Genomic DNA, 13,261 nt, shown 5'->3' with positions numbered 1-13,261 from the left:
TATGCACCTGCTGGCAGAAGGAGACCATGGAATGAGCCAACCTATGAGTTCCATAGTCTGAAAACAGGTACCACAATGTTCCTGTCTCATGTCCGTTTATATCTCCATCCACTAGCTACATGCATAAGAACTGAGAAAGAACAGAAAACCATCTGTTATTTCTCATTGATACTCCATGCAGCAAAACTCAGAATATTCCTGCCCATTATCTAATGAGCTGCCAATTTGCATGCCACTGGCATGTAGCAATAATTTTCCATTTGTGTGCCTAGGCTTCCAAGCGAAGAGAAGATACTTTAGAAAACCATTTCACACTGTTCTTCCCTACCTGCCACTAACTTATTTCAGTTTAACCCAAAGAGAAAAGATAAATGTGCTGTCATAAGGTAGTTACTAGAGATATAATCCTAGATCAATGAATAATAGGCTACTTTCCCCAAAATGTTTTGCCTTGCTAGGGTTCCATCACCCCCTGGCAACTTGAAGTATATTGTGACCTGCCCCAAATGTAGACACAAGTGAACCATATTCTATGATTCATATTCTATGATTTTAAGCTCCTGATAATCAGATTTGCCAGAATCTCTTTGTTTCCTTCTACTGGAAAACTGCAATGATAATAGAGGTATCTTGCAATATTCTCATTTCAGATGATCAGGACAAACAAAATGAATATTCTTCGTCTAGAGTTGACTGGGTGGCATTTCTAAGCCTTGAAATATGTGCTGAGAGCACTCTGCTCATGCAGTGCTGAAATGCCATTCTCTCACTCCTCAGAACTGAAGGAATGTATACATCTGAGAAATAGATTCTGCTGGTATCTTAGCCCAGCATCTAAAACACATTCTGAACATCTGGACAAGGCTCCTCACCAAAAATAAGAGGTCTGAGGATGAAACAAACATTACCTGGGTATATTTAAAAACACTATACATTGGAATTTCAGCTCCTGAATCTTCGAGGTCAGGTCTGTTCCATCACACTGCCAAAAAGAGTGTAACAAAAATAATGAAATCTCATGCTTTTATGACCTAAGGATCATAAAATGTATTTTGAAAATTTAGTTCAATGATATCTGGGACTTAATAACAAACAGGAGAGATATAAAGCTTGGATGACATGACAGACCCATATCTGTTCTTGATATAGTCCCAACATACACAGATACTCTAATAGGTTGTCATGATGTAACACTGCCATTAAATCAAAAGACAGGTACTCTGTCTGGTCCATGGTAAGTTATCAAAGGACAAAGAGATATTGGGGCTTAACCAGTCATGCATTCAGAAAGAAACAAACCACATTTGCAGAAATTAAATTTAAAATAAAAGGTTTTTCCTCTCCCAAGAGGATTTCCTTAGAGATGCATTCACTCCAGAGTTAAAGCTGAAGAAACTGTTCCATCTTAAAACTGACAAATGTCAAGTTGCAGGTCTTAGATTTGAGTGATATGAGTTAAAGCCAAATCTTCACATCAAGTACGCCAACTAGAAAGTATATATAGGCAACTAAAACCAGCTAACTTTTTGGTATTTGTCATTAAAAAACACAGTCTCTTTTCTCATACTCACCACAACTTTTACGTGCTTGGATAAATCTCTGGAACTTCTCTGAAGGAAGTCTGAAAAAGCTGCCTAAATTATACAGAAAAGAGAAAAGAAACTTGATATTGACACCCTCATCTGACTTCCTTCTGTCATTTCTAGGATATAAATGAAAGCAAAGCTTTGTTAAACAAACTTGTTCCACAGTACATAAATACACTTCAAGGCACAGTTTGAGTTGAAGTCTCTCGCATGTTAGTATGAATTAATTTTTTTTCTGTGTTGTGTCTCATTCTTTCCTACTGTAATTTAACAGGAATGCTTGAGAGCAATCTCTGTAACTTGCAGTTTCCAATTGTCAAAGCTTCCTTGAGTCAGGAATGAAGACAACTATAAAGGTCCCACTTACTCCAGAATAATAATACCATATTTTCTGTGTATAAGACTATACTTTTGTCTAAAATCTTTAGACTAAAAATTGAGGGTCGTCTTATACATGGAAGTAAGCTGAGGAGAGAACAAAAACAAGCGGAGGGGAAAGCAGGGATCAAAGTGATTCTGCAGCACTTTTATCCCTTTCCCCGACACTTGCTAAACCTCACTTAGATTTCTTAATTTGGATTAGAAAAGTGGGGGGCGACTTATACATGGGGGCATCTTATATATGGAAAAATATGGTACTTGTATGCTGTCAGGTCAATTCTGACTTACGGCGACCCTTTTTCAGGGTTTTCTAGGTAGAGAGTAGTCAGAAGTGGTTTAACATTCCCTTCTTCCGGGATGCCTTGGAATTTTGTAGCTTGGCCATGGCCACACAGGCTAGGTCTTCTGGGATGCACAGTGGGGAAAAGAACCCAACCTCTGGTTCTGTAGTTATATGTCTAAACCACTGAGCTATCTAGCCAGTTACTCCAGAATCATATGTTCAAGTCACAACCAAATAATAGCAACCCTCATAGGGCTTTCAAGGTAAGTGAGATATTTAAGAAGTGGTTTTACCAGTTCCACTCCCACAGTGAATTTTCATGGCCAAGTTCGAATTCAAACCCTGTTCTCTACAGTCCTGGTTTACCACTCTGTTCATAAGACCATATTAAGAATACAACTTCAGAATAGAGATAGTCCAATTTACAGATTCTGGTTTTGCTGAATTTCCCGTTTCTCTGACTAGAAGTTCATTTTGGTCTCTTTTTGCAACACTTAGCCAGCATGACAAAATTCATGATAAAATTCTGCACGAAAACATGGACTTATTTTTCTGTGCCCCATTCTTAACATATGCATGTCTGTGTGCACCATATGCACTTTTCCTAATGTGCACATTAGTGAAGCTCCTCAAAAGTTAAAGGAATAAAAGAAACACACAACACATTTACAAATATATGCCAATATTGGATGGGGAAAAAACATATTTCAGCTCACCCCAGCATAAAACATTTTATTTCGGAAGCGGCTGTTGAATTTTTCCGGATTTGCTTCTGCAAAAAAGAAGAAAATGAAACACACAGTGTGTTTAGATCAATTAAGAAGTACATTACCCTTCTCAGGTTAATTCCTAGTTTTGTCTTTCTACCAGGCTAATAAATGAACTTCTAGCCATTGTCAGTGGCTGACATTTTTTTCCCAGGAGCTAAAAAAGATCAACGGAGAGCCAAACATGAAGACTTTTTTTTCCTGTCCTTTCTAGACAAAAAAAAGTTGAAAAGTACAAATGAGTAAAACCTGCATGTCCATTCAGCTGTTAGGGGGTGGAGAAGCTTTCAGACAAGCTTTTTCAAGAAGTCACTATGTACTAAATAGTGTTATGAATTGGCCTTGCCAAGAATCAAGACGTCTTAATTGACCGAATTATTGATATTATTAGTACTGTGGGAGAGTGAGTTTGGATTAATTAAGGGAGCACCAATCATTCCATGATTACTACCATTTCAATTCTAAAAAGAGAAAAAGGAGAAGTTTGAATGGTTGTATCTTCAAGACTAAATGCATTACTGAAGCATAGCATATTGCAGGCAAAAGGCTACTTTCATGGGCAGTCTTAATAGGGATTCATCATTATACATTTAACTGTCTTGAAAAGGTCAAAAAAATTAGTTTTGCATTATCTGGGATCTGATCACAAGCAAGGCTGGGGGACTCATGTTGTGGGACTTGCTGTCAAGTCAGATTTGAGTCACACCAGTGATTCAGACTCGACCCAGGTTTGTTTTGTTTTTTAATGACTTGGACTCAACCCGCAAGTTGGTTCTTGAAAACCTCACGTGCTCAGTTGCATGAGATGCTGCATGAAAATGACAGAGCCATGACCTTGAGACTGCAGTTTACCTCCTTCCTCTGGCATATCCCATTGAGGAATTTGAATGGGATGCAAAGCTGGATCAAAGTTAAGAACATTACAGTTTGAAAATAGTTCAGCTTATTAATTATTTCTCAACAGCCAGGATGTCATTATTGTTGCTTGATTTGTGCAGATAATTTGTTGTTTCTTCTTATGAATAAATTGCTTTGTCCTTCCCAAACAGGAGGGGGGAGGAAACAAGGAGATAATCTCTGATGCCTTCTAATGGCCAATTTTGATATTGCAACTTGGGAATACATTAACAATAAAAACAAACAAAATCACTTCCCTTGCCACCTAGGATTTATAAGAGAATGGCATAAAGTCTCAAAGAATCCTATCAAAATGTGTCTTAAATATGAGTAAAATTGCATTTTGCAGCTAACTAGATGTGACGTTTGCAAGGAACTGAATGTTAGACATTGAAACTTAAAAGTAACTTTGCAACTGTCAGATATAATCATCATAATCATCTTAGAACTGCAGAGGTGGCAAAGACCCTATTGACCATGATGTCTAGCCCCTGCCAATGAAGCACAGTGCAGAATCGAACTCCCAACCTCTGGCTCCACAACAAGATATCTAAACGTATATATTACTTGTTATTTCAAAAGTAGCAAGTTGCAGGTAACTCTGTTATTTGCAATTAGCTAATTTGCACCTCTGAGCAAGGTGCATTATGTGAATGGTTCTACAGCCAGCTGATCCTCATGAATGTTCTCATGTGTCCTTGCATATTCCAGAAGTAGGAAGGTCAAGATATCTGAACTAAAGATGGGATATTTGAATTAGTTTCTAGGGGAGATGAATATGAATATAAACACCATAGGTGGCTGGGCTGCTTGGACCCTCCCCCCTCCCAAATTTGGCTGTCCACATACTGCTTGCAGCACATGCACGTGGATATTGTCGTTCAAACCCCATCAACCACTGAAGTAGCCCTGCTGGGACTTCCCCACCTCCCTGTGCTGCTGATCACTCAGCAGCAGACTGGGAAAACTCATCATCCTGCCCCCTCACTGGATTGGGCAGCAGTGCAGAGAGGAGGAGAAGCCGCAGCTGGGGGACTTCCACAATTGGTGCAGCACGAACAAGGGTGGCCTTGCATGCAATATCACAAGCAGTAAGTGGTCAGTCAGGCTCTGGATGGAGGGCCCAATCGGCCCGGCCATCTGTGGTGGTGATATTTCTACTGGTCTTCCATCTCTAATCTGAACTTTAAAAGAAGAAAGAAAAGCAGGTTTTCCATAACGACTGACTCCACAAGTACACACAGCTGCTGATATGCAGGCTCAGAGCAGTGCTTCAAAAACTTATTTTTTGTTTACAATGCCCAGCATCCCCCAGCCAGGGGCCATTCTGGCTGGGTATTCCAAGAGCTATAGTTCAGAAAGGGAATGTGGTGCCCCTGTGGGCTAAAGCACAGAAGCCTGTGCTGCAGGGTCAGAAGACCAGCAGTCGTAAGATCGAATCTACGCAACAGAGTTTGTCGCTTGTCCCAGCTCCTCGCCAACCTAGCAGTTCGAAAGCATGCAAATGCGAGTAGATAAATAGGTACCACCTCGGTGGGAAGGTAAACCGGCGTTCCCTAGTCACGCTGGCCACGTGACAACAGAAACTGTCTTCGGACAGGCGCTGGCTCTATGGCTTGAAAAGCAGGATGAGTGCCACCCCCTAGAGTCAGGCACGACTGGACTAAAAAATGTTAAGGGGAACCTTTACCTTTACTATAGTTCAGAAAAAAGGGAGGTTTTCTAAGTGTTGGCCCATACTGCATACTCCGTCCACCTTCTTTAATTCTCAGTAAATAACATCAGACGGAAACCCACAAATAGCAAAAGTCACGAAGACCAGAAAACAGAATTACAGGAGTTTCATGAATTATGTGTCATGGTATCTTTTTCTTTTAAAATGGAGGGAGGAAAGGGACCATAAGCAATACAGGCGTTGGAATAAACCTAAAGAGTGTTGTCCTGTTTTATAGCAGAAATATGTGTCACAATTTATTTATCTCTTATATTTGAAGAAGATACTGGTAGTGTTGGAGAGGTGATTAATCTTTAAGGTGCCACATGCTTTTGTCCTTGTTTTGTTTTGTTTCATTTTGTTTTTATTTCTTTGGATTTTTTCCTGATAATTTTGCACAGGCTAAAAAAAAGAAGAGGCTACCTCTTCTTTTTTTCAGGGAAACAGATGTGGTTCTGGCTAAGTTAATCACCTCAGCAGACAACTTTCTTTTGACGAAGTATTTTCCTTGTCCTCATTTGTTCTGGTTCATTTTTGGTGGGTTTTTTTCTCTTTTTTTCTGGGTTTTTTTTCGGGGGGGGGCTACAACTACTGCTGGCATCTCTGTAATAACCACCATTCATTTGTTATAGAGCACTATGGCTTCATGATTAAGTAATGCTTCTACTAAGTGAGAAAGCAGCCCAGGACCTCATCCATGCCGTAGAGTCACGTGGGCACATTTAGCATGCATCTCAGCACATGTTCATTAAGAAATGAACACACTGCTGTCATCACTTCATTCCTTTGCCCTTCCGTGGCCCCTCATTATTATTCTTACAGCTTGCAGCCATCTTAAACATGGTAAAATATGCATTAGCTTTTTCCATCAGGCATTCAGATCTTTATTTAGTCTGGCATTAGGATGCTCTTTTAAAAAAAGGAGTGGGGAGAAAAACAAAGAAAAAAAATAACCTTGTTAGATGGTGCTTTGATAAAATGACAAGGAGGACAAGTGAGGTTTCCATTCAAAATCCATCACGGTACATCAACCAAATACCAAATAAGCAAACTGAACAACAACTTGAGTATGATCAGCATGTTTTTCTCAGCAGAGAAGCAGGTCCTGAAATGATTTTTTTTTTAAATTTAAGCTCGGCTGGGTAAATTCTGCTTGGAACTGTACGAGCAGAAGAATATCATTTTGAGATGGAGAGGAAGGATGTATTCATAGGAACAAAGGCAAATACTATTAGACAACATGGCTTCTGAAATATTCACACATGCTCTCAGTATCTTTGAATTCTGTCTAAGCTTTGGCAATTAAGAGCCTCGAAATACATGACTCTCACTGATGTGTTTTAGAGACAAACTAGGATTATTATTTTTAACCAAGAGAGTGCCAAGTCTTTTAAATTTAAATTTTTTTAGTAACACAATAAATTGAACCCAGTGTAATGTTTGTATTCAATCATATTTTAATCTTCTATTTAAAAAAAAAAAAAAAAAACCTGTATTGTAAGCAGCCTTGGATCCCCATTCTGGGAGAAAGTCAGAATACAAAATAAACAGCCCACTCTTTTCTGGCATGGCAAATAAAATCAACCTTCTTGCTATTTTCTTCACTGGACACACGCACAAAAACTTTCCTTTATATAGTAAAAGCCATTTCTATAGTAAAGAAGGGTAGGATTGCCAGTGATTGAAACTGAGTTTTTCTCATTGGAGCTTTTTTCATAATTTTATCACCCTGCAAAGGAAAAGATCCATCTGCCACTCTCAGTCCTTCATGCAGCTATTTGAGGTGCAAGAGCAGTGCCATAAAAGAGTCGACAGTCACACATATTTTTTATGTGTGTGTGTTTTTGTATGTAGAAAAAAAAACAATAAAATTTTATTTTAAAAAAAAGAGTCGACAGTCTGTTTAGGATAGCAACTTGGGAAGAGCATCAGAGCCGTTCAGAGTTATGAACCTCTTCTTAAGAGAAAGCTAAATCTCTCCTCCTTCCCTTTATTTAACTCTTCTATTGGGTCTATACTGTGATGGAGCATGCAGCATTTGATGAAACTTTACTGTCTAACCAAGGATTAGAGATACACAAAACATCATGGCAGGCATCCACCACCACAACTTAAACTTCCTGGTCCAGAGTCCTAAGAAAAGAGACAATATTTGTTCTCTCACCTCGAGATTCATGGAATTCCAATGTGACGTGAGCATCAAATCCGAGGCTGAAGTAATTATTGAAGACACTGAGGGGAAGCTGCATGGAAAAAAAACAGAAACAGAAGGAGTAAGAAAAACTCAGAAGCCAAGAAGGACTAGTAGCACAGCTCATTAGCAGCTTACTACGGTATATGGGAGTCCCTCTAATAAGACATTCTCTGTGCCGGTAGGTAGGTAGGCAGGCAAGCAGGTAGGTAACACAAGGAGATAGATATCAGTGGGAAATCTACCTACCTACCTGTCTACCTGTCTCTCTGTCTATCATCTGTCTCTATAATCTTCCACTGTATGGTTCAGGGGCTGCATCATCTAATTTATTCCATGTCTGAAACAACCACTTCGTGTCTGGCTTTGGTTGATAGCATTCTTGATAAATATGCTATCAACCTCTTAAGAGTGGATTCTAATACTTCCTACTTCACTCTTATTGGCAGTGGTTCTCCAAGGTCTTGAGATGAGGTAGCTCCCAACACTATGGCCTGACCCTTTTAACTGGAGAGGGATAGAATCTGGGATTTTTCATCTCCAAAGCATGCACTCTTTGAGCAATGGTTCTTAAAACTTCTCTCTCGTGTTTTACTTGATGGAGTCTACAATGATGCAATATTTCAGAGCAATACAGTATAAACTGCTATAAGTACCATAAATTTAAAAATGCTACAAATGAGACATTTGCCCTTTTTATTCCAGTTCTTCAAGAAACATATACCATATTTGAATCAAATTTGAAAACTGATGATGATGACATGCAGACCGGCTGAGGAAGAGAAAATTTCTGAAACCTGAGCAGCAAATCATTAAACTCATGTTAGGTATGCTGAGGGGTTTAAAAATGGGGGGGGGGGGTGAATGGGATAAAGAGGCACTACATCAAGAAAGGATCAAAGAAGGTCTCATGAGACTTACTTGGGCAACAATTTACAAACAAATTAATGGCATTGTACAATCTGAGTGGAAAGTACTTCTGAAATATATTAAATAAATTTCTGCCATATGTGGCAGACACAGCTTTATACTAAATAAGATGAGAGAAAGCCAAAAATCTTAATAGCAAAGTTACTGAGGTATACCTTCCAGCATGATTCCTTGTTCTCTCTTTGAATTTACACAGAAAGTAATCAAGAATTCATAGGGAGCAAGGGAGGAAGAGAGGAAGGAAGGAAAGTGTGACAAGTTTATGAATAATTGGGCTATATTTCTAAAACTAAATGTAATAATGCTGAGGCTACAGCTACATTTTAATATGAATCAAGAGAAATCTTTTTGGGAGTGTAAGAATGTAATATTTGAATTCCGATCTGTATATGACCTGCAAATTTTTATTTAGCTAAACCTTAAGTCCACATTATGAAAATTGAAAACATTCTCTATTGTGTTCTTCTTATGCACAGCTGTTAACAGAAATAATAAGTACAGTTTTCCAAAAATGAAAATAAATGAATGAACAAATAAAATTGGATTAAATTTTAGAGTCTCCAGGGCAGGGCTTGGAAATAATGAATTACAAAGAGTTTTACTACCTGTGGGCTACCTCATGCATAAGAGTTGTGTGGTTTTTTTTTCCAAAAAAGCAAGGATTAATGACATTGTTAATTTGAGGAACTTTGCAAAGAAAAGAAACTAAAACTTAGCTAGCAATGCAACAAAGCAGTGCAAGAAGTTACCAAATAATCGCAACGTTAACAGCAACCAGTTACTCTTTTGCTAATAAGTTTTGGGAGCAAACTACTTTCAAAAGGCCACTTTCCAAGCTCTGGTGAGGTTCTCCCTAACTGGTGGTGAAACTTTTCATTGCTGTGGCAATGGTAGTGTTCCCTTCTGAAAAAAACAGGAGTATTGTAGGTGTGTCACAAGTATGTTCGGATCCACCAAATCTAAAGTCCCTCCCCTCTCCAGATGTGCTCCCAGGACCAAGAGGATACAGCCTCAGCCCTAGAGAAGGCATTGTGATTTTCCCTTCCACTGAAAAGAAACAAAAGAAAAACTGGAAATAACACTTCCCAGGTTCAAGACAGTCTAAGTGGAGGTAATATCTGTTGCCTGTAAATCTATATTGGCAAGTACCTTCCCCACATAGTTGTGGTTCTTCCCATCTATTTTCCTCTCTCTCTCTCTCTCTCTCTCTCTCTCTCTCTCTCTCTCTCTCTCTGTGTGTGTGTGTGTGTGTGTGTGTTCCCTGCTATCAGACCTCTTCCTTCCTCCAGGCCTATGAGTTTTGCTTCCTTTGATTTGATTATTTCTCATAACATTTCCCAGACAAATTTATTTTATTCCCAAGAATGCAGCTCTACTGTAATCTTTATTATTCCATGGTCCACTTTTAAAATTTCTTTTTATGAGCCATAAAATTTCCCTGTTGAATAGTTCTGTGCAAATGAGAGATTTGCTTAGCCCAATCTGTGTTAACTACATGATTGCCATGGTTCAAGGTTCCCAAGCAGGTGTGTCTGAGAACAGGTATGAGTTCACTATCTGAATGTGTGCAGCTGCTCTTAAATTCTTTCTTAAAACATTTCACGTATAGTGGTTGTTGTGGGTTTTTGGGCCCTTTGGCCATGTTCTGAAGGTTGTTCTTCCTAATGTTTCGACAGTCTCTGTGGCCAGCATCTTCAGAGGACAGCACTCTGTGCTCTGGTCTCTGAAGATGCCGGCCACAGAAACTGGCAAAACGTTAGGAACAACAACCTTCAGAACACGGCCAAAGAGCCCGAAAAAACCACAACAACCATTAGATACCAGCTGTGAAAGCCTTCGCAAATACATTTCCTGTATACATTTTACCTCATTTATAAAAAGAATGGGTTGACTTCATTTCATGCTCACTGGCTAACTCTACTTCTTGCATTTCTGGAAATAATAAGCTGGAAAAATACTAGGGCAAACAAAGATTGATTGGTTGTAATACAAAGTTGCACAACAAAATAAAAAAGCAGAAGCTAGTGGAAAATGAAATGGCATCACACTCTTGAATGTTCTGCTGACCTGTGTAATTGATCATCTCCTTCTTTCAATTGTTTCCATTTGAAGGAGATCCCATACTAACCTTCCGTGCACCATCTTCCAGTTCATCTTCAGGTAAATCTGGGTTTCTTTCCACCTGGAGGTTCCAACGATCCAGTTGGACAATGGTTCCATCTTCTACATGGCAGAGAATTTTTGCAACAGGTTCATCCGTATATCCCTGTCATGAGAATCAAGGTAGCAGTCCCCGGTCAATAACTGACATCCATTTTACTACATGAGATGTTGCAGAGACCTGAACAGACTGGAAAGACTGTTGGCATTTTTTATTTAGAGGTTGTTGGAGAATCCTAATATTCTGACCACCTTTCAGGAGATATTGAAAATGCTATTTGTAAAAATTCACAAATTCCTAGATTGAAAGCAAATCTATGGAATGGTATAAGATCAAGTAGTAACAATAGGCCTAACGCTCAAGGCCCCAAAGGATAATTCATGGGGCAGCTATTGTTTTTCAACTAAAAAGAAAACTAAAAAGCTTGACTGGAAGCAAATAATAGCTGGGCAGAAAGTAACAGCTGGATTTTGTATCAATTGAGAAAAGTTTATTATATTCAGCCCCTCAGACGTTTCAATTTACAGTTCCCACTAGCTCCAACCAGCAAGATGCTGGTAATGGATTATGAGAGCTATCATCCACATATCAGAAGAGCCAAAGCGAGACCTCCCTTTCATCTAGTAGGTATGATGGATAAGAAGCCATCTTCAAGGGGGTGGGGGTGGGGGAGATCGGACTTCTTTCTTACTTCTTAACTGGGGTTAATCCCAATGGTCACCTAACTCAACCATTGCCAGTACAGGGATCTCCAACTAAAGCATTCCTGACAAATGACCAGAGAGTCATTTCAACTCTGTTTAAAAATCTCCATTGAAGAAGGAACAGCTCCATAATGTCTAGCTAAAATCTTCTTTCTGTTTTTTTATTTGTTTCTCTCAGAGTGGTGCAATATGCAGATGAACTGTGTTAATAATAATACACTAACTAATAATTTATTTATAAGACATTGAAAACTTTATAAAACATTACAAGAAAGGACACATATAAAATGAAACACTGTATTAAAAGGAAATTAATTAAATAATTTTGAACAAAAATTGTGCTTTATCAATCACAATATCTCTCCCCACCCCCCCACCCCCGGCAAGATCTCCTTCCATGCACCTCGAAGGACATAATAAGCATTGATATCAATGTTGCATGATGTTGCCCTTCTTGTAATTTGAACCCATTCGTTTGAGTCCTGACCAGCAGAAAACAAGCTTGCTCCCTTTGATAGCCTTTCAGATGACTAGCATACCATCTCTTAGTCTTCTCTTCTCAAGGCTAAATGTTTCAAACTCCCTCAAGCATTCTTCACAAGCCTTGGTTTCTAGGGTGTTTTTTTTTTATTTTACTATCTTGGTTTTCAGCTTCCTGACATTTCTTGTTGTGGTCATATGCTGTCAATTTGTAGTGACCATAATAAGGTTCTCAAAGGACGTGAGATATTAGAAGAGTCGGTTGTCACTCCCCAGTGAGTTTCCATGGCCAGGTGTGGATTTGAACCCAGGTCTCATCATCCACTGTATCACAAACTGAGCTTTCCTTAATGACAGTCACTGGCACCTAAGTAGGTCTCCCCAAGTAGATCTACTTACCCCTCCCCAGTTGAGGGTTCGAGCAAGGTCATTCCCAGTGCCAAGTGGAAGCACAGCAACAGGAGGCTGGGGATTCAGTTGCAACTCATCCAGGATGGAGAGGATCCAGCCCACCTACACATCAAAGGTTATAGGAAAGGAAATAATCACCAGTACAGAACAAAGAAGCTGCTTAGATTGTCTGAGTATCCTGTCAATATCCGAGGCTGTCTGATGTGTTCTGGCTGCTGCGTGGTCTATAGGAAGATTGATTTTGCAAGCACAGTGAAGATTTAGAATAGAAAGACAGCCCTGGAGAAGATCACCCATCTCAGCTACACCTGTCTAACAAGACAGTTGGGAAGAGAGTGAATCTCTCTTTAGTCTTTAGTTCCAAGTAAGAAAATGATGTATTTGCATTTATTATAAATACATGCAATTATGCATGTATAATGTGTTTAATATGCACAATATATATTATATAAAAATAAAGGAGTTGGTGTTCAGTGGGAGAGCACTAGGAAATACCAGGGTTCTCCAGGAAGAGCTAGGAAAGACTCTTGTCTGAAACCTCAGACAACTGCTACCAGTCAGAGTTGACAATATTAGGCTAGATCAGTGGTCAGGGAACAAGGGTAAATTACCCCAAATGGGGTAAAAATGAAAATCCTGGGGGTAATGAAGACGGTCGCAGCAGGCATTTTACCCCTAGAAATTTTATTTCCGATGATGCTGTGTGTAGGCGGGCGTTCCATCATGGGGAGAGCGAATACCGGTGAGGAACTGCAC

At 39.3% G+C, this 13,261-nt stretch overlaps 1 protein-coding gene across 5 annotated transcripts in view; it reads right to left on the bottom strand.

The window, feature by feature from the left end:
• The window catches only part of DGKI (diacylglycerol kinase iota), a 295,355-nt gene that overhangs the window by 119,996 nt on the left and 162,098 nt on the right, over positions 1 to 13,261 (bottom strand). For all 5 annotated transcript variants that reach the window (XM_020792200.3, XM_078376256.1, XM_078376255.1 and 2 more), the window contains exons 13-18: positions 12,494 to 12,607; positions 10,878 to 11,015; positions 7,793 to 7,871; positions 2,967 to 3,022; positions 1,572 to 1,634; positions 909 to 982 (exon numbers count right to left, since the gene is read on the bottom strand). In XM_020792200.3, coding sequence (XP_020647859.3) covers positions 909 to 982; positions 1,572 to 1,634; positions 2,967 to 3,022; positions 7,793 to 7,871; positions 10,878 to 11,015; positions 12,494 to 12,607 — 524 coding nt within the window. The remainder of the gene's footprint in view (positions 1 to 908; positions 983 to 1,571; positions 1,635 to 2,966; positions 3,023 to 7,792; positions 7,872 to 10,877; positions 11,016 to 12,493; positions 12,608 to 13,261) is intronic.

The sequence above is a fragment of the Pogona vitticeps genome, chromosome 5 (genome assembly GCF_051106095.1).
Source record: "Pogona vitticeps strain Pit_001003342236 chromosome 5, PviZW2.1, whole genome shotgun sequence".
Classification (NCBI taxonomy): domain Eukaryota; kingdom Metazoa; phylum Chordata; class Lepidosauria; order Squamata; family Agamidae; genus Pogona; species Pogona vitticeps.
The sequence above is the reverse complement of the archived record's forward strand: the minus strand, read 5'-3'. Positions and strand labels throughout refer to the sequence as shown.